General features: G+C 41.4%; 1 protein-coding gene across 2 annotated transcripts in view; it reads right to left on the bottom strand.

Moving 5' to 3' along the window:
• Positions 1-19,667, bottom strand: part of FHL2 (four and a half LIM domains 2) — a 41,905-nt gene that overhangs the window by 7,630 nt on the left and 14,608 nt on the right. The window contains exons 1-2 of one of the 2 annotated variants that reach the window (XM_010010200.1): positions 19,504-19,619; positions 8,093-8,272 (exon numbers count right to left, since the gene is read on the bottom strand). In XM_010010200.1, the coding sequence (XP_010008502.1) occupies positions 8,093-8,248 (156 nt within the window). In that variant the 5' untranslated portion in view covers positions 8,249-8,272; positions 19,504-19,619. Of the gene's footprint in view, positions 1-8,092; positions 8,273-19,503; positions 19,620-19,667 lie in introns of those variants that run through there. The other variant, XM_010010208.1, reaches the window with a different exon arrangement.

The raw sequence follows: 19,667 nt of genomic DNA on the forward strand, positions 1-19,667 counted from the left end.
TAGAAATCCAAAAAACCACGGAGTAAGTGGAATGAATAGTTTACACAACTGGAAGCTCAGAGAATACAAACACATCCAAATGAGAACCACAGCCTGGAGCTGAGACTAATTCACACAGCTCAAGAAAACAAAATGTTCTCATGAAGGTGAACTTATTTTGCTCTGATAACCAAGAACAGCTCATGACAATTATTGACCCTTTTTCAGTTCAAGGTAACCTTCATTTTTTGTATGTGGCAGAGGAGCAACTAGTTTCATTTAGGTATTTCCTTTGAGAATAAAGCTCCGTTTTTGTGTCAGATTAAAAGCTATTAACCTTATATGCATAATAGACTTCCCCTGATTGTCTTAGCTACTGCTGATTTCTAGGTCATTTCCTCCTAGCTCTTCACTACTGGACAGAAATCCTTTTCCCAATTGCTTTCTGCTATTTATTCAGTTCAACAGATTCCACAAATGGTGGAATTGGTTTGATCTCTCCTACTTTTTTTTTTTATCACCACAATTAATTTTAGCTGGCTCTTGTGTTTTGGTTTACCTCTATGTTTCAAGTGCATATCAGACTGAAAGGTGAGAGACTACATTGTACCTGCAGCCAGTGATCCAGAACACTGGCCAAAGGATTAGCATGGGCATCTGAGTACTTAAAAAACTTTTTGCAGTGGTACTTTTACTATTTAAAAAAAGCTGAGTCCTTCTAAAAATTGTGGCCTGAAGGGATGGATTGTGCCTTTTAAAATTTAAATTAGTTTACATTAAAATTTAAATTAAATGTAACACTTGAACACTGTCTATGGACTTTAAAGAAAATGGAGCTTATATCATTAGAAGAAAAGGTGTTTACCCCAAAATATATAGGCTTTGGTTTGAGGTGGGAGTGTAAGGGGGCTGATATTGTCGTGACTAGGAAGTATAAAACCATAGCAGAAATAGCTTCCCAGGTTGTATTAATTTCAAGCACTGAATCTAGTTAACTGAGGGAAAGAATGAGTTGTGGGTCATTGTATTTTTTAATTGTGAAAATGGAAGCATCACACAGTGTTCAAACTGCTCTAACTCGATACAGTCACAGGTAACTCCAAATGTTCAGTCTTAGCCGAGAGCAAACAGAAGGTACTGTGTATTAGGCTAACCTAAAATAGGAGCACATTATGCCTGCAGGAGCCTTGTTCTCATAAATAGCTGACAGGAAACACTGAAATAGTTTTGCCTAGCTCAGCTGATAGATGGTAACTTGTTAAACTAGAGTAACCTCAGCCAGAACTTGACCATGCAATTAAAAATTTTTGTTTGGACATTTATGCTACTCACCTAATCTCTTCAACCACTGTGAGTAACAATTGGAACCCAATGTGTCTTTCATCTCTGAGCTTGCACTCAGCAACACGGTATCTAAGACTGGTACTTAACAGCTTTCAGACAGTTGTTTATTCAGCTTGTCTGTTCATTTCAGCTAACTCGTTTTGAAACAACACAAATTTCTACTGCCAAATTTTAATCTTGTCTATGAGAAAAATGAAAAATATCTTCGTTGGAATTTATTTACTTTTTTTTTTTTAATCTTTAACTAAAGCTGAATAGCCTCAATCCAGTCTCAGAGGGCAATAATATTCTCAGCAGAAAAATACAATGTACAGCCAACAGTTTTCCAAAATGTGAAATTTGCCAGCTAGAAAGTAGATCTGGTTTTCTTTCTCTTGTAACAGGGTGTATTCAATTTATTTTTTTTCTCCCACTTGCTGCCTTTCTCATCTTTCTGCAATATTCTGCAGGCTGTTTTTATATCCAAAGTTCATGTGCTGATATCTACTTTAGTTCTTTCTTGTCTTATCAATAAAATTATACCCTGGGGAAAGTGTATGCCTTTAAGAAGAGGAGCAATGAAGACAAGGATTAGGTGTCAGTGATGAAAGGCTTAATCCTTGAGTAAGTTACAATGGCAACTACTGCCTACTGTATAGGCAGTAGCTGGGTAGGTGAAAGTAGCAGATATTTCATCATGGCAAAGTGATGAAGGGCAACTACAACCCAAAGTATCCAAGATACAGGCTGGCTTTGAATTATCTTTAGCTGCCCTGGATTATTATAACAGATACTGTCATTGGACGTAGAGGGAGTCTAAGATGTCTGGCTTTGACATGCCTGCAGTAGAATATTAGACCAATGAAGTGGATACCAAACTGAGTGGGGAAGTGGACATCTTGGGAGGGAGAGGCACCCTACAGGATGACCTGCGTAGGCTGGAGGAGTGGACTAACCTTATGAATCTTGTGAAGTTAAAGTGTAAGGTCTTGCACCTGGGAAAACATAATCCAAGAGTACAGCACAGGCTGGGATCTACCCAGCTGGGGAGCAGCTCTGTGGAAAGGGAGCTGGGGGTCCCGGTGGACAACAAGTTCCATATGAGTGAACAGAGTGCTGCTTCAGCAAAGAAAGCCAACAGGGTGCTGGGTGCTGGAGCAGGTCCCGAAAAGGGCAACAAACCTGGTTGAAGGGCCTGGAGCACAAGTCTGATGAGGAATGGCTGAGGGACCTGCGGTTGTTTAGTCTGCAGAAGAGAAGGCTCAGGGGGAACCTTATCACTCTCTGCAAGTACCTGAAAGGAGGTTGTAGTGAGGTGGGGTTGGTCTCTTCTCCCAAGGAATAAGTGACTGGACAAGAGGTAATGACTTAAACTGCACATGGGGAGGTTTAGATCGGATATTAGGAAAAATTTCTTCACTGAAAGGGTGCTCCGGCACTGGAACAGGCTGCTCAGAGAAATGGTGGAATTGCCATCCCTGGAAGTGTTAAGAAAATGTGTAGATGAGGTCCTCAGTGACATGGTTTAGTGGTGGACTTGGCAGCCCTGGGGTGAAGTTGGACTTGATGATCTTAAGGGTCTTTTCCAACCTAGCTGATTCTATGATTCTATGACATCAGGAAGGGCATCACCAGCAGAGATAAAGAAGTCATTATCCCACTCTAGTCAGCACTTGTCAGGTCACACCTGGAATACTGCATTCAATTTGGGTCCCCGCTATACAAAATAGATGTGGACAGGTTGGAGAGTCCAGGGAAGGGCCAAAATGATGATCAAAGGACTGGTAACCTGCCATGAGAAAATGCTGAGAGAAGTGTGTCTTTTCAGCCTTGAGAGAAGAAGGCTCAGGGGAGACATTATCACCATCTTCCAGTATTTAAAGGGTGGCTACAAAGAAGATGGAGACTTTCTTTTTACAAGGAGTCACATGGATAAGATGAGGGGTGATGGACATAAGTTAATCCTGGGGAGATTCCAACTGGACACTAGAAAATTTTTCGCAATGAGAACAGTCAGTCATTGGAATAATATCCCCAGAGAAGTGGTGGGTTCCCCAGTCTCGGACACTTTTAAGATATATCTGGACAGGGTGCTGGGACATCTAGTCTAGGTCATTCTTTGCTTAGAAAGGTTGGACCAGGTGATCCTTGAGGTCCTTTCCAACCTGGTATTCCATGACTCTATTGCTTTCTCTCTCTGAATCTGTCACATCTGAAGCAAGGAAGTCCAATTCTGCATAATTATTGTTCTTAGGTCAGTGTAACAAGGTGACAAGGTCTACTTCAGTGTGTTGCATATCTAACTGGAGCCTTTGGCTGGTACATAAGCTGTGGATATATTGATCTGGAACAGATTCTACACTGGAGAAGCTGCATCTGCAAAACTGACTTCCAGCTTGTCTGACTGTAAGGCAGGTCCTCAGTTAAGCTGAAAGAGCATTAGGTTTGCTCTAGGCATGTAAGCTATGTTACTCTAGCTGATTGTAGCCAGATAAATCTGTTCCAGCAGAAGGTACAAGTGACATACAACTAATTCTTCTTTATTGCATGGATTTCCAGGAAGAACTAAAAAAAGTGAAATACTATTATGGACTCAGAACTGGAGTTTACCCTTAAAATGTTGATGAGCATGACTTCCCAGCTACTTTATGCAGCTGCAGGGAAATAAGTCCCTGGTGCTTCATATAGGTGTCTGCCTATATGGAGATGCATACACACAGATGCTCATGAACATAGTCAGTTCACTATGAGTGTTTTGCAGCTGAAGTGCAGAGAACACCAGACTAGTTCCCAACGTGCTATTAGTGAAAAGAGAAGGGGAGGAGGGCAGTGCCTGTCTCTGCAGAGGTGCAATAGATCCTGCGGCAGAATTTGCAGGTAGAACAGGTACATTTCTTCTGAACATGGAAAATAATGCTTCCCTTACCTGGTTTCATTTGAAGATGAAAAGTAACCAAATTAGCAATCCTTGAAACTACTCAAATTTGAATGGGTGCTCTTCTCAGCCTGATCCGAAACTTAGCCTCAGAATTTCAGCTGAAATAGACATCATAGAGTGGGCGAAGTGGAGGTCCTTTGTACACATTGTGCTGAACCCATCCCCTTAGGCATATAAGAACAGGTGAATGTATCTGCCCTTTTTACTATTCCACTTCATAACTACTAGCCTGATATTCAGTAATACACTGCAAGAGTGTTGTAACTCAAGACACGTTTTAAACATTAAGAATTAGAAAACCAAATATTTTCTCCCTTTCCTGCTCCAGATTACTAGAGGCCTTTTTCTTTTTTGTTTAGTTTATGCGTAATGCCAACCCTTTTGATTCAGTTTTGGCCTGCATTCTGACACAGTATCTTTATGTCAAAATCCACTCTTAATTTCATTCTCACATTTTGCAGAGAATTTACACCCCCTCCTGCCTGCCAAGGCCATCTTATGGACTGCATTAAACACTGGATTACTGTAGGTATTGCCTGTATTTGTGACGGTTTCTGTTCCATAGGGCCGGCAAGGAACTGTTAAAAAAGCCAAAATCAACAAAAAGTCACACTTCAGCAGTTAAGCAAATCAGAACATAATGGATGGATTTCCAGAAAGAAGTATGAAGCTGTAGGTGTGCTGAGCTTTCACCAGGGATGTAGGCAGCAAACAGCCAATTCTTTTAGAAAGACTAAATTTCTACTAGAACCTATTGGCATATGGATAATGCATAATAGCTGTGAGAGAAATGGCACCGTGTCTTCATACTGCCTGCCAGTGCCTCCTACCACTCGCTATATGAAGCTTTTAACCTGCCTGTGAAAGTTTCATAAACATCAGCTAGAATTGTTTACAGCTAAGGCAATGGCTTAAGTCCAAAGGTGTCTATCATTCAGACACATATGGCCATTTGGGAGGTTTTTGTGGTGGAAAAAAAAAAAGGATTTAAAATAAGGAACAAAGTAGTTATTACTCAGTTACATTCACAATTACCCATAAATTGCCATAGAAAGATAGTGAAGCAAATTCTCCCCTGATTTGAATTCAAAGAAGGCTTCTCCTCACATAGTTGTCTTGTAGGCTCTGTGCCATAGTTAAAACACAAGGTGAAAACCTGGCATCGGTTTGATCCTTTCAGAGCCCAGTGGTGTCAAAGTTGGATTACTACCAGTGTCTGAACACGCTTAAGTTCAGCTCAGGTGAACTGATACTACGCACCAGTGCTGATACACTACAGTAGTGTCAGAGGTGGAGAGGTGGCTGTCCTCTTGCCAACACTGTTTTTACTTTGGTGTAACCCTTTCAGCTATAGGGTAGTTGGTTTTAATTGGGAGGGCTGGCAGGAGGGAAATTAAGAGCTTCTCAACTGCAGCTGGATTGTCAGTTCATCTCTTCTCAGTATAGAGAAACAGTGGTGGCCAAGAAGGAACTGAGGACCTGAGGTAAGAGCTATTATATTTCAGGTTCTCATGTGGATGTGAAGATGGGTGACCCTGACAGATGCATAGGCCTGGATGTGACCCTTTCTGACAATGCTGACACTCTATTAGGTTTTTATTCCAGATTTTACAGGTGTATAAAGGCTATGTCAGAACATAGAAATAAATATAGAGTCTCTTTTGTACTTACGGTAAACATAGAGGTTTTATTCCCAAACACAGTACAATTTACCATCTTCGCTCAGGGGAAAATGCAATGTGTAAAAAGATATATAATAAAATACATAAATATATGTCCGTGCGTGTTTCTCATGTATTTATATACCTATATATAGGTACAATTTAATGAGGAGCAGAAGCATGATTTTTTTTGTGACTTTGTGTTCATGGCTAAATTGTGCTCTGTCATACAGTGCACAAGCTTCAACTGAAACTTATCTTGTAGGTGAGGCACTTGTAAGGGCTCTCAAATATATTCACTAGAATCTGTTACTTTCATTGAAAAACGTCTCTAGTTTTCCTCTCAGTGAGAACCTTAATATGATCTCTTTTCCTACCAAACAACATGGGGGGGGAGGGGTGTTCAGAAAACTTGCAGGAATTTAAGTCTGCATCTTTTATCCATCTGTCAGGATTTGGTTGAAATTGGTCAACAGATTCAAAAGCTGCAGCATAAAACACGGGCAGGTACAAATATCAGCAATGACAGAAACAAAAAAGGATGCATTTGTTTCTGGTACACTTTATAGCTCTCTAAAGAAATTTTTATCTTAGTTGATAAATATTTCTTAGTTAGAATCTGTTTTAGTTGTGCTTTCCACATATAGTTCTGATTCATCACCTCTATAACATATTCTTATATTGCAGATAATTAGGGGCTTTTTTTTCCTATCTGCTACTAGGGTGTGTCTTGCTTAAAAATACAGAAGAGCAGTATATCAGATAACACCTTCACTCCCTAAATCCATAAATCTGGGTTGAAAAGTTCAGCCTGATTAATTCCTGAATACTTTGTCCAAGATCTGTTGAAGCTGGTCCAAGTTTTTAAATTCTTGCATATCAACACATGGAAATATCTTCTCAGGAGATTAGAAAGAGACTTTAAAACAAAAGCACATTCTGGAATGGGGCAGAAATATTTTGGGTTTTCGGGTCAGGCCAGCTGTAGCTCTCCTCTGAATATTTATCTCCCCTATCTGAATATTTATGAGCTGTAGGAAAGCTGACAGTTTTATACCCTCTTAAATTTTATTGCCAGTTCCCTGTCATGATGGTGAACCTTTTTAAGGCTTCTGGAAGGGGCTTTCCTGCTAGGGGCTGTCCTGCTGATTTGCCAGTAGGGTGGGATAGATCAATTTGGAAGATATAAGACATTTATTTTTCCCAATCTGAGTAAGCACATATTTTATACCTCTGAACTAGTGACAGAGTGGTAGTTCGAGTAGTAGGGACTAATTGGTGCTTCTAGAGATACGGATCAGCAGTGTAAGAAATCAAACATCAGATCTCCTCATACCAGTTGAGAATCCCATGGCCATGCAATGCAAATTGCTGTTCTAATGCAAACTCACTCTGTCAGTGAAACTCTCAGCCAATTTTGAACAGGTCAATTTTGTGCAAGGAGGATGTATACTGGATGAAGTCTGTCTGTGGCAGCCCAACAGACACTTCACTAGATGGCTCAAATGTCACCTGTCTTCATTCAGCCAGAGTAAAACTGTCATGAACTCCAGTTGTTTTGGTTAATTTAAAAGAAATGCAGCTGGTTGCACCTTATATGTGCCAGGTAGGTGCTTCCATGTGGTGCAGCAGTGCATAGCTCAGTCAAGCGAGGTCTTTTCTCTGTCCTTTCCAATCTTTAGTTATGCTCCACTGTATTTAGAAAAATAATTATTCTGTGTTCTGACTTACTGCTTGCGTCAACATTAGCCAGATTTTTGTCATCCATGAGTTGTCAAATTTTCTTGAATGTGTCTTGTCTGTTGATGACAACTGAACTGTGGTCACTGCAAAGCCAGCAGTGAGCTGGCTCTGACCCAAAGGTCAGCAAAATCAGTTTCTGCCACCTTTCCAGATCCCAGCTGACCCCAAGGACAGTTGGAGTCTGCTAATGAGTTAGAGATATATTCTAACATCACATCATCCTCTATCTTACAGGAAGAAAGGGTGTTCTTCCTTAACATGCCTGCTAAAGAAGGGCTTGCCATGTGAAGTGGTGAAAAGCAGATACAGGGGTTCAGAAAGCTTGCTTTCCAACCAAAAGAAGCCCCAAGGTAGCTGTTAAGCTGGATCTTTCTGGCACCATGACTCAGAGCTACGCATCCAGGCTGCTCTGTCAGGATTTCTGTAATAAGACACAAGTCTGGCATACCTTGCAGTCAGCACCAATAGGTTTTTTGCATTCCTCACAGGTATTGGAATAAAGGTTTTCATAGCATTTCACGCAGTAGGGACTGTCCTCCTTCAGGATGTACTTCTTACCAAACAGGGACTCTTTGCAGTAGTGACAGTCAAAGCGTTCAGTCATGTTGGTGTCTGGAGTCCAGCTATCCTATCGCAAAGACAGAAATAGGCACAGGTAAGACCGAGATACCCTTGACCCAATCCCTCAATAAAGGTGTATCAGTTATAGTTTATCACAATGTACCTCAATTTTAAGTAATCTTTCAGTCATATAAATGAACACAATAGGAAGAAACTGGACTATAAATTTTGCAGTGCTGGGTGGTGAGAATAGTCCATCTACTTAGCCATCCAGTGAACTTGTCTTTGACCAGAGCTAGTATTAGAGATGAGAGAGGAGTAAAGCCTGAGTCTGAAGAATTCATGTGGGATTTGTGAATGGGATTTGACCAATAGGTCCAAAACAAGAAGTTGTTTCTGTAGGGGATGGAGAGAGCCAAGTATATTAAGAGGATGAGCGAGCTAATCTTCAGAAGGAGGAACATCTCCTCCATAAGGCAAGAAAAAGGTTTGCATTGCTGGTAGACTTCAGTCATGCACAGGCTGTTGGGCACCACTGTTAAGTGCTCGTGCTCCTTCCTTCTCTACATTCTCAGTGAGCCAATGTCTGGCAATCATTCCTCTGCATTGAGACACCAGCTCTCCAGCTCTGCTCATACATGGGACTACGGGCACTGTTAACAGCAGGAGACATGAGGGGAGTGATTGTACATCTGATTCTTCCTTGATGCAGTTGAATGTTTTACCCAACAGATGTGGCATACTGGGACACAAATGGGAGCTAGCTGCCCTTGTTCAGACAAATGTCAAACAATGGTTGCTGACAAGCAGTAGAACCTGCAAATGATTTGTCAGCTTGTCTGAATTAGGGACAATTGCTGTTTGCTCCTCAGGTCTTGTTACATCTCCAGCATTTTCTGGATGCACACACAAGCAATGATGACACAAATGCCTTTGATTACTTGCATGAATGCTCATTATTGCCTGGGACAAGTTATTTTGGGTTTTGTTGGAGTCATCAGCTTCTTTCTTAACCTGAGGCTTGCAGCATGTGTTGCACCTGAAATCTGTTTGGAGGTTACAGCTGGAGCAGGGCATAGCTGCCTACTTAGGCAGGGAAATTTCCCAGGTGGAAAGCACATTCCCCCTGAACTGCACAATCTTCACTGCCTGCCGGGACTCATATCCTCTTGAAGCCCCATTCGATCTATAAAGCCTAAAATGTTTGGGTACTGATGGCTTAAGAGTCTACCTCTTTCATGTGCAAGTGACATTTACAGCAGCTGCAGTCCTTTTGCCAACTTCAGCTCTCGGTTTTAAACAGAAAGCTGTTACTTGCTTAGTGTTCTTGGCACAGGTTGCTCAATTCTGGAGTTTGTCCTCTCCTTCTGGCAGTGGAAATCGCCCTTGGGGCATTCTGAAATCCTGAGCTCTCCTTCAGGATTTCAGTTTTTATTATTAGCTTTTATTCCTCATTGTTGGGGTTTGATTAAGGTTTTAGGGCAGTTTGAATGGACAAAGTTTGTTTTAATGGCTAGAAAGCCTTTTTTCTTTTTAATGCTCAACTGCTGAATTGTACAGTGAGTAGCACAGACTAAGGGGTGAGTGCTTTTAGCACGTAGAAGTAGGTAAGTGATGGCTCAGCTGGTGGGAAGTCTTTTGAACTCCAAGTAACTACTAATGAAGAAAGAGGGAGAGAAATTACTAAGCTCAAAAATGTGCTTGGAAGAAAAATCCTGGCAGCTGGTTATCTGTGCTACTGACAACCCAGGAGTAGCAGTCCAGCTGCTTTGACCCTAAAAATGCTCTGGGAACTAATTAACTTTCTTATCCCAAAGGGGAGCTAGGAGCCTGTTAGGTGCTCTTGGTCCTTAAGGAGTAGGGAGGATCACAGGGGGTGATAACTAAAAGACATAAAGTAGGAAGACTTATGCTGGAGAGAAAAGTGCAATGACTGCCTGAAATTCCACTCTAGCCTGTCTCCAACAGCAGCAGCTAGCAATGAAAGTATAAGGTAGGAGAACAAGGCTGGTACAGAGTGATCTTTCCTTAATAACTGCTTCCAGCAAGTTAGTCTCCTCTTGAAGCAGAGATGTCATCTTTGCCACAACATTTAAAAATGTGGTGGTGAATTTATTTTCCCCTCTGATTTGAGTCTGTTTACACACCCAACCTACATAACACATTTGCACTTTCCTATGAAAGAATTAGAGAGGACCTAATTTCCTGCAAGGAGTAATTTAAGCAAAATTAACGGAATTAGACCACATAAACTGAGGCTGAGAGGAGTGATAGCTTTGTCCAAATAGTCTGTATTTAAGGCAAATCTGTACTTTTGCCAGACTTTATTAGATACTTTTTCCATTTGATAGGATTTGGTTATATGGCTCATGTACATTATTAGCAAGTTAAAGTGTGAGCAGGAACCATTTATGAACTTGCATTTTTCACCTTTTCCAGAATTAGTTCTTTCTATCCCTGAATTAAAAGTAGATGTGTGATACGAAAGGGTGAAAAATTTCTCTGCAATCACGATGTGCAAAAGCAAAATCACAGACTGCGATTCCTTTACAGGTTTATACCATTTTTGTCCTTCATACAAAGCTGCTAAACCTAAAATATAGAAGTACTTTGTGACTGGAAGAAGGACTATTCCCTTGGAGGTGGATGTTCCTGTCTCTTGGTCACAGGAGGTTTCTTTGTGAGTGCTATATGATTTTCTGAGTGCTTTTCAGGGAAGCAGAGACAAACATTATTTAATAAATCTATTTAATAATTTATTTAATATTAAAAATTTTATACAATAATCATTTAATAGTCTCTGCCTCTGTTCTAGGAAATACCTGGGGACTTGCCTTCCTATTCTGAAAGGGATCTCATTTTGTTAAATGTGCTCTAAGATTATCACAGGGGATTGTCCCCCTTACCCCAAGCAGGGAGAGGCAGGCCTGATTCCTATGTCCCAAACAGATTTAGGGGTGAACTTTGCTATATGAGAACACTGCAGGGGCATAACTGAATGGGGTTTGAAGCACAGGCCCAGAGATCTGGGAAATCAAAAGAAAAGAAAGGAAAATTTCCAAGACCTGCATGTTGGGTTTAGTTGCATGAATCCTTTATTGGATCTGGCACCAGTCTCAGACCTAATATCTCTTCAAGTTAGGAATTCAGGTTCATGTGGTTTCATTCAGAAAGCTGTAGTTAAGGGTGAAGCATCCCAGATTCCAGGCTGTTTAGATCTGGCTCTTGGATTGGATTTTATGATGTACTACGTGGTATTTTGAGGCTATTTGACAATTTTTTTCTTCTCTGGAAAGAATTCAATGTAAAGTAATTATGAGGGCTATCTACTGAAAAATCATCAGGAATGTCAAACAAATTGGTTCACTTTCATCTTACAAAGAAGAAATGTGAAGTCATTCTGAGCAATGTTTTTGCCTGTCACTTTGTACGTGTCTGTTGGTTCCTGTCATATAAAAAACCTGTGCTTAGCTTAGTGCAGGCTTTATGCACTACTTTGGGCTATAAGGAAAAACCACAAAAGACATGCACAGTTGTGGATGGACACAAATTTCAATTCAGCCTCCTTTCATTGATCTACTTCTTCCTCATGTATCTAATACCTGTTGACTGTAAAGCTTTGTGGGCCAGAGGCCCATCTTTATAACACTTCTTTAGATTTTATTGTAATAAAAGTAGTCATTCTATACTTGTGCTTTTTTTTCAGACCTCACGAAGGAGAAACTGATTTTTCTGCCATGCAGTCTCCCTCCTACAATATTAGACATAACAAGTACATCTCCAAAAGGAAAAGAGCTTTCCATTGCATGCCTGGGAGAGAAGTTATAGCTTATGCCAAATGTTAGCACTACCCACATTGTGTCTCCCAGGAAGTAAGAATTGGCATGAAAATTACCAAGAAGTTAGTAGGCTGACTTAAAAATTATGCTTCTTTCATCTTCTCCCCCTCTTTGCTCAGGTTCATTTTACTAGCAGTAATTGTTACAGTTAACATATCACCTCATAAAAATTAGGAATCATAATGCCATTAAGAAATCATCCAGTGTTCTTCCATCGCATGAAACTACTGACGACTGGAAAAGAGGACTAGCTGGAGCAGACCTTGCCTGCTTTGTCAACTGTGTCTGCAAGCCTAACAAAAGGTGTTCTGTCCATCTTTTATTTGAACCCCTCTTAGCAGGTGTTGAACTCTGAGAGGCACAGACACACACACACAGGACAGAGAAAGAAGCCAAGGGAAACTGTCAAAATAATGTCAGGGTTGTTTGATTTATATCTGATCTCTTATTGTAATGGTATCTGGAGACATGGAATTAAGCCCCTGTAGATGTCAAAGGAGGACTTGCTATTGACCTCAGTTAGGTTAATATGGATGGGGATCTACTTGTGCCCCTGGAGTAGGATGTTCTGTTAGCCACGTGTGCAGGAAATAGAAGGTCTTTGGAGACACCCCTCTTCTTCCAAGACATACACACATTTCTCCCGCCTGACTTTTTTCCCAGAAGAACCGTGAACATGGAGAATTTTCTATCTGTTTGTTTTCCTTCCCCTGAGAAAGGCAGATTTGTGTCTGGCATCTCCAGTGACATAAGCCATGTAGGTCCAGAGCATTTGGAAACAATTTATGTTAATGTTCCAAGGGCTAAAACGCAAAGATTTATTTGCAACTCTGAACTAGAAGTTCAAACTATGCTGGTCTTTCTGGCAAGAGGTGATTGTTTTCCTGTAACTCTTGCAGTTACCACTACATTCATTATCTATCATGTCGTTGCAGCAACTGCAAGTCACTGTTCTGAGAGATAATAACTTTTCCAAACCAGGCTATAATGCCATGCAAGGGGATGGGGAAGAAAGCTAATTTTACTTAATTTTAATTTACTTTAGGAAAACAAGAAATTATCATTTGTCATAGCACCAACAAAAGGGGGTGGAAAAAAGTTGCACACAGTCAGAATTCACCCAGACTTCAGTCTGTGGAAGTTAGCTGGTGTAGGTGCATACCATGGACACCCAAGCAGCCCTGTGTTTAGATTTACTAAAACACATTAAGGGGCAGTATCCCTGTTTCTTCAGCTGTCCATGTGTAGCTTATGCTCTTCTTCATGGATTGAGCACTTGCAGACACTGTTGTGACCGAGCAGAGGGAGAGCAAAGGGAACCTGAGTCCTTGGAGGTCTTCCTGGCTGTAGGGCAGGTGTTGTTTCTTTGACCTCCTTGGATCCCCGACTCTTCAGCAGCAGGCTCCTGGCCATGGGGAGCCAAGCCAGCTGATGCAGAGCAGCCAAGTTTCCCTCCCTGGCCAGAGAAAGGCATTCACTTCCTTACGTTAAAGATGACCAGTGCAAAAGCTAATCAGGTGCTGAGCAGCAAGTGATGCATAGCTCATCCTGCAGGAAGCCCAGCCAGCTGATCTTCCCTTCCATAGACCCTGTGTCCCTGCCAGTGGCTACTGCGGTACTGCTGCATGAAGGTGCATTTCTTGAGTAAAAAGAGGAAAAGGAGGCTACATCTGCAAGGTTACTGAGACACCAAAGCTTATTACTATCAATGTTGTTCATGCCAGCATCTTTGTGCAGGTCATTAAAAAGGGGAGACATCATTATTGCAGGGAGCAAGTTGTGTAACCCTGTATCCCTTGGTCTGGGGTTTATGCTAAGCTTGTAAATGAGACAAGGATGCTTAGACAAATGTGGCTGTACTCCTCATTTAAATTTTTAAGATGAGAAGAAAGTGGAAGACTTTCTCTTTTGCTGCTGCTATGGAAGAACAATCCTGTAGTAAGCCCATCAACAGAACTTGGCACCCTGTCTTCAAGAAATCAAGGCCCTTATGATAGGTTATTGTTCTCCCAGGACAGCCATGTTTACAAGCCCAGACTGCTTTACCAGTGTTGACGTCAAGTTTAAGGTATTAGAATTACCTAATTACAGAGGTGTTCAATGCTGCTTCTGGAGTTTTTAAGCTCAGAGCCCCAGCAAAAGCCAGGAAAACTTGGTTTGATATTTGAACTTATCAGTAATAATAAAACCCAATAAATATCAAACTGAAGTAAATATTCCAGTCAGGCCTTTCTATATGCATGTTAAATATTAAAAACTGTTTTAAAATGTTTAGGTTTTAATGGACTTTTTACCTTAAAACATTCTTCAGAATCACAGTTAGGTTTTGCCAGCAACTCAGCCTCCTTGTGTATGGCCGACTTATTTTGCCTGTGGTGTAACATGTCCCTTTTTAAGAACTTTAAAGCAACTTTCTGAGCAGACGGACTGCATTAATATGTGCAGGTAACCAAAGCATACCTGGTTCCTGTCTGGATTGCACAGTCAACCTATCATAAATCGGAAAGCGGATAGTCTGCTATATAAGATTGTTTTTCTTACCATGCTATTAATAAAGAAAAAACAAACAGAAAATGTTTCTTGTGTGGTGAGGTTTCTCATGTGCCTGGCTAAAGTAATCCCAGTGACAGTGAAGGAGTACACTAGTTGAGGTTTGTGTGTGGTTTGTTGTGGTTGGCAGTCAATAAAGATCTGCTCCAGTTGAGAGCTACACCAGCAGTGACGGAGCAAGCACCAGTGGTAGTAACTACAGATGCCACAGAAGAACTGAGCATTGACACTTTGGAAGTGTACCCCACACAACTTACACTATGATGATCTGATATTGATACTGAAATGAATGGAGGATGTATGGTCTTACCAACATTCCTGCATACATTTCAATTACAAAAGGACCCTATAGAAATAACATGGAGCATATATCTTCAATCTACCATAGCAAGAAAGAGCACAGTCCAAGTGGAAAGGCTTGCTCTTGTTTTCTATTTTAAAGCCTTTCTGAAAGTGCTGTCTTCCTTCTTTCCCTTGCAGAATAAGCAAAGGCTTACTCTAAGAGAAAGGTCAAATACTTGATAGTACTTAAGAATAGAAATTTGTATTTCTAATAAAAGCATCTAAGCAGGTAACAGAAAATGATAGACGAGAAAAATAGTGTAAGATTAATAAAACATTCTCTCTGGCACTACCCTACAGGAATAATTTATAAATGATTGTAGACACTAAACCCCACTGGAGGTTTGTTTTTCCAAGAAAGGGATTGCTTTCTCTTATTGACAGGGAATTTCTCTGCTAATTAGGGTCTAATTTCTCTGTTAATTTCAGAGGCTACGTGTTGACAAGCAGTGACATTTCTGTCTTCTCCTATATATTTGAAATCCCGTGTACTACTATCCAGGGCACAAAACCAGAACAGTATCCCAAATACTCTGTTTCCTTCTTTCTAGAAATGATAGAAGCAAAACTGGGAGGACCTTATGAAGGAAGAATACTGTGTTATTTGTCCTGGCCTCTAACAGAACAGCTCCAGGTCGTTCTGTCTGGTTCTGTTTACAGAGGCAAGACCACAAAGCCAGCTTCTAAGATAACTGGCATGTGTGGTGACTTGGGGGATCAGTTAATGTATGTCTGTCAGCTGCCGCGTGGAACTGTTACAGCAGTGAATGCTTCAGGGCTGTGAGGCATCCATACTTCTTTGCTCAGCTGCTGTGCCGTTGGCTTTCCAAAGCATGACAAAGGAGGTTAGGTAAACCTTAGAGGTACCTGTTCAACTGGGCACATCTTAGCAAAATGGATTGATTACACATGGGCGAAAACAGTTTGATCCAGTTTGCTTGCTGGAGTTTAGGGCTGGAGGGTGGACACAAAGAGCAAAGAGATCAGCTGTTAACGTCAAGTCAAATACCTGTTATACATGAGAGATGCAGGAGCAAGCACAGAAATGGACATGGACATATGCAATCCTCTTGTGGGTGAGATCTTTTCCAACTGAAGAAGGAAGATGTTGGGTCCACCATGGAAACATGCATGGCAGAGTATGTGTCGAAGAGCAAATTCATCAACAGTGGGATCCTGATCTCTGAAGGTACTTTTGGACCAAATCAGAGCTAGGTAAAGGCTTATGGGTATTTTATGGTTTTATGCAACTTCCTACTTTTATTATGCAGGATGAAGTAAAGAGTGGGGGGGTTGAGCCTTTGTGCCTGTGCTTGCCAAGCAACCTTATGCCTTGCTCTGCTTTGGTTGATATATATGCAACTTTAAAGATGTAAGTTTGTTGTGAAAGGGAGAGATGAATATTCTTATGTCAGTGTCATGCTCACCTACATTCCTCTTACAGCATATTACTGTATGTACAATAGCCATTTAGCATCCTAGTTAATATTATCCAATATAACATAGAAGACTCTGTGAAAAGTATCCAGATTAGGACTGTAACTTTTAACCTGGCATGAGCATTTTGATGTTCAGTCTTAAAAAAAAGCCTCTAGTGTTTTTTAATCAAACTCTTTCTATATATATAGAGCTAATTAGTATTGTTGGAATGTTAATGCTTCAGTGGCTGTCAATGTAACCAAGATTTATTTCCATGAAACCTGTCATTACCCTGTCATTCCACACCCTCACTTGGGGTGAATCTGCATCACAAATAACTGTGCATATGTAAATGAAAAATTAAAATTACACAATTAGAATTAATCAGTCTAAAAATGCAAATTATGAGATCCCCAATCTCTGAAGCGGAGATTCCCAAGTGGGAGAAGGTGACTGCCTACAGTGCTGCACCATCCAGCGTTTCTCTGAAGATGCTCAGGATCAATTTATTCATCAGAGAAACATGAATGAACCTCAGACCTGCACGTAGCTAACCTGTGGGGACCACATAAGAGTAGCAGCATGCTGGTCATCCACAACTGGCATTACTTCAGTTTTCGGCCTCATTTTCATGGAGAAGCAGCCATTTCTTATGGCTGATACTGTTAACATTTCTGTGATCTTCCCTTAATTCTGAATGACCTCTGTGAGGCGAGGCAAGGAGGTGAGGATGACAGTGGGTAAGGCATTGCTTCGCTCTCCGGCTCAGGGCTCAGTGCCCTGGGGAACTGAGCCAGGAGTCACCCATATGAATATAGGTCTTTTCAGCTCTCCTTATCCCTTTCTTTTGGAACAAAACCTTGAATGTGCAGTGCAATGCAGAAAAGACTGTCACCAGCTCTCACAGCTGCAGGAGTTGTACCTTGTGACCAACTTTTTTTGTTTCTTTGGGTCCTGAAGTTTAAAGCAAGACGGGATCCTGGAGGACTGTGCTCTATGTGATTGAAGGGGTTGTCTGATTTCTTTCGCATACAAAGTGTGGCAGCTGGGAGTGCTGATGCCTCAATGGACAGGAAAGATGTGACTTCAGGGAAAGGGCTTCCCTAGACTTCCTTAAGAAATTGTATAATTGTAGGCAGGAAATAAGGCCTTATCTGTTCCCAAGTACTTCTGTTGGGAGTCACCATTACCTGCTTTTCATGGCAGGATCTTTGCATATACAAACAATATCTGACACAGTATAGCCACTGCTGTGTGATAACAGTGATCTTACAAAGATTAGTAATATTTTGCTATAAATCCCAACCACTTGAAAGTGACTACTTAGTACTTGCATGTGTAGTGCTGCTGATTCCCGTGGGAGCACTGCACATGGCAGAATGGTGTTAACCAAAAATTAGTATATTCTACCCCAGCAGTTTAGCCTTGGGATCTTACAAGCTTTCTCAAAACACCTCAAGAGCTGGTCCATCTCCCAGCCTCAGACCTACTACGCAGATGAAGGTGTCAGGTGGAAGCCCAGGTAACTATCAAATATGAATTTTTAGCAATAGTGGTTTGTGTCCTTACGGCTGCATCGCTCACCTCAGCCATGTGTTGGCTCGGAAGCCAAAGATCATCATCTATGTTATGACTGGGGTAAAAGATAGTTTTATTAGTGCTCTGCTCAGATTCTGGATATAGTAGAGACCCTATGGTAGTGCTAGGAACTGAGCTTTTAGTAATTATAGTACTTCATATCCTTTTTTATGTTTTATTATCTCCAAATGTGGCCAAGAATATACACATGCTATATTGATGGAGAAGACTTTAGAGTGCATCCTTTCCCAGTTACATGTACAGGAGCGGAAATCACACTGAAAATTTTACAAAATTTAAAAAATAGGCTTTTTTTTTTTTTTCCTGCCTTCCAAATCCAGATGCCTGAAGCAACCATTTTCAGTCTATCATCTGGCACAGAAGATTTTAGCCAAAAAGCAGGGAGTCCCATACGTTTGTGAACTGATGAAAATAAGGTTCATAGCAGAAACTGAATGGCAACCTCAGGTACAACATTCCTTCACACTCAAATGCATGTGAGTATCTAATAACACACAACCTTCTGGTGGTCCCTCCTAGGACAATTCCTATGTAAGACATCATACAAATATGTATAGGCAACAGTAAATGTTATAGCTACTGACTATGGCAATCTCAATGTCAATCAGCAATCTTAGTTAACATATCTCTAAATACGAGTCAGGGGAGTAACAATAACAGACTGACTGCTGCTGCTATATAGATTTTATAAGCTTTGCTTTCTTGTTACTACCTGTGTGTCCCTGCACACAGCAAAGATGACACATGCAGGTGAACTGAATAGAAGCTGTATGCCTTTAGGGAAGTAGAAAGTTTAGAACAGCCATTAATGCAGACAATGGAAGTTAGAATTTCCTTTATTATGTACACAGAGAAATCCACGTTAGACAGCATACATTAAGGAGCTGGGTTATTGTGGCTGCACACACATGCATGCAGAGAGAAGCCTGAAAAGAAGGAATTCAGAGCTATTAATCGGGAATTGCATTCTAATTTATTCTCTCCACGTAAAAAGAAGAAATAGGATGCTGATGCCTCCCCATTTCTCCTGTACACAATCTGTCCACAGTGTTTGCCTGCACAGAGGAAAAGCTACCTTTGTTTCATGTGCATCTGCTCTTGCTACAGTGCAAAAACGCTCCTTTGTTGAGCTCGGCAGCAGGAGTGTGCACAGAGGTAGGTGTAAGGGATCTAAGACCGTGGCTCCTACTTTTCATCACCTCCCCAGTGGAGTACACATGCAGCACAATACAGTCATTAGAATTAGTTGCACATGAAATGACCCAGCACCTCATCAGCTCGCTGATGTGTCACTTTATGGCTGGACATGCAGCAGTAATTGTGCTGATAAGAAATTTGTCTTTTTCTCCTCTTCACACCCCTCAGGGTGTGCTCAGGAGAAAGGGGGACCGGTAATCTCTCTCCACACATCCTTACCCGACAACCCACTGGGGCATTCATTAAATAACCCTCTCCTCCTCTCCGCACCCTTTGTTTAAAGCGACACCTTCACGGATATATTCCGTGGGGAGGGAGGGAGGAAAGGGAAAGAAAAGGGTTATTTACTTACAGAGCAGTAGCGGGCAGCTAATGTCACCTCCTGGCCCGGGGACAGGGGGTCACGTCCATGAACAGATGTGTGAGGAGCGCACTGGCCTGCTCGCGGAGGAGAGCCGAGCAGCTCGCCGGGGCTCTGCGCTGCGCTGCGCTGCGCTGCCTGCCAAGAGCGGTGCT

Source organism: Nestor notabilis, unplaced genomic scaffold (genome assembly GCF_000696875.1).
Source record: "Nestor notabilis isolate BGI_N333 unplaced genomic scaffold, ASM69687v1 scaffold2880, whole genome shotgun sequence".
NCBI lineage: Eukaryota > Metazoa > Chordata > Aves > Psittaciformes > Psittacidae > Nestor > Nestor notabilis.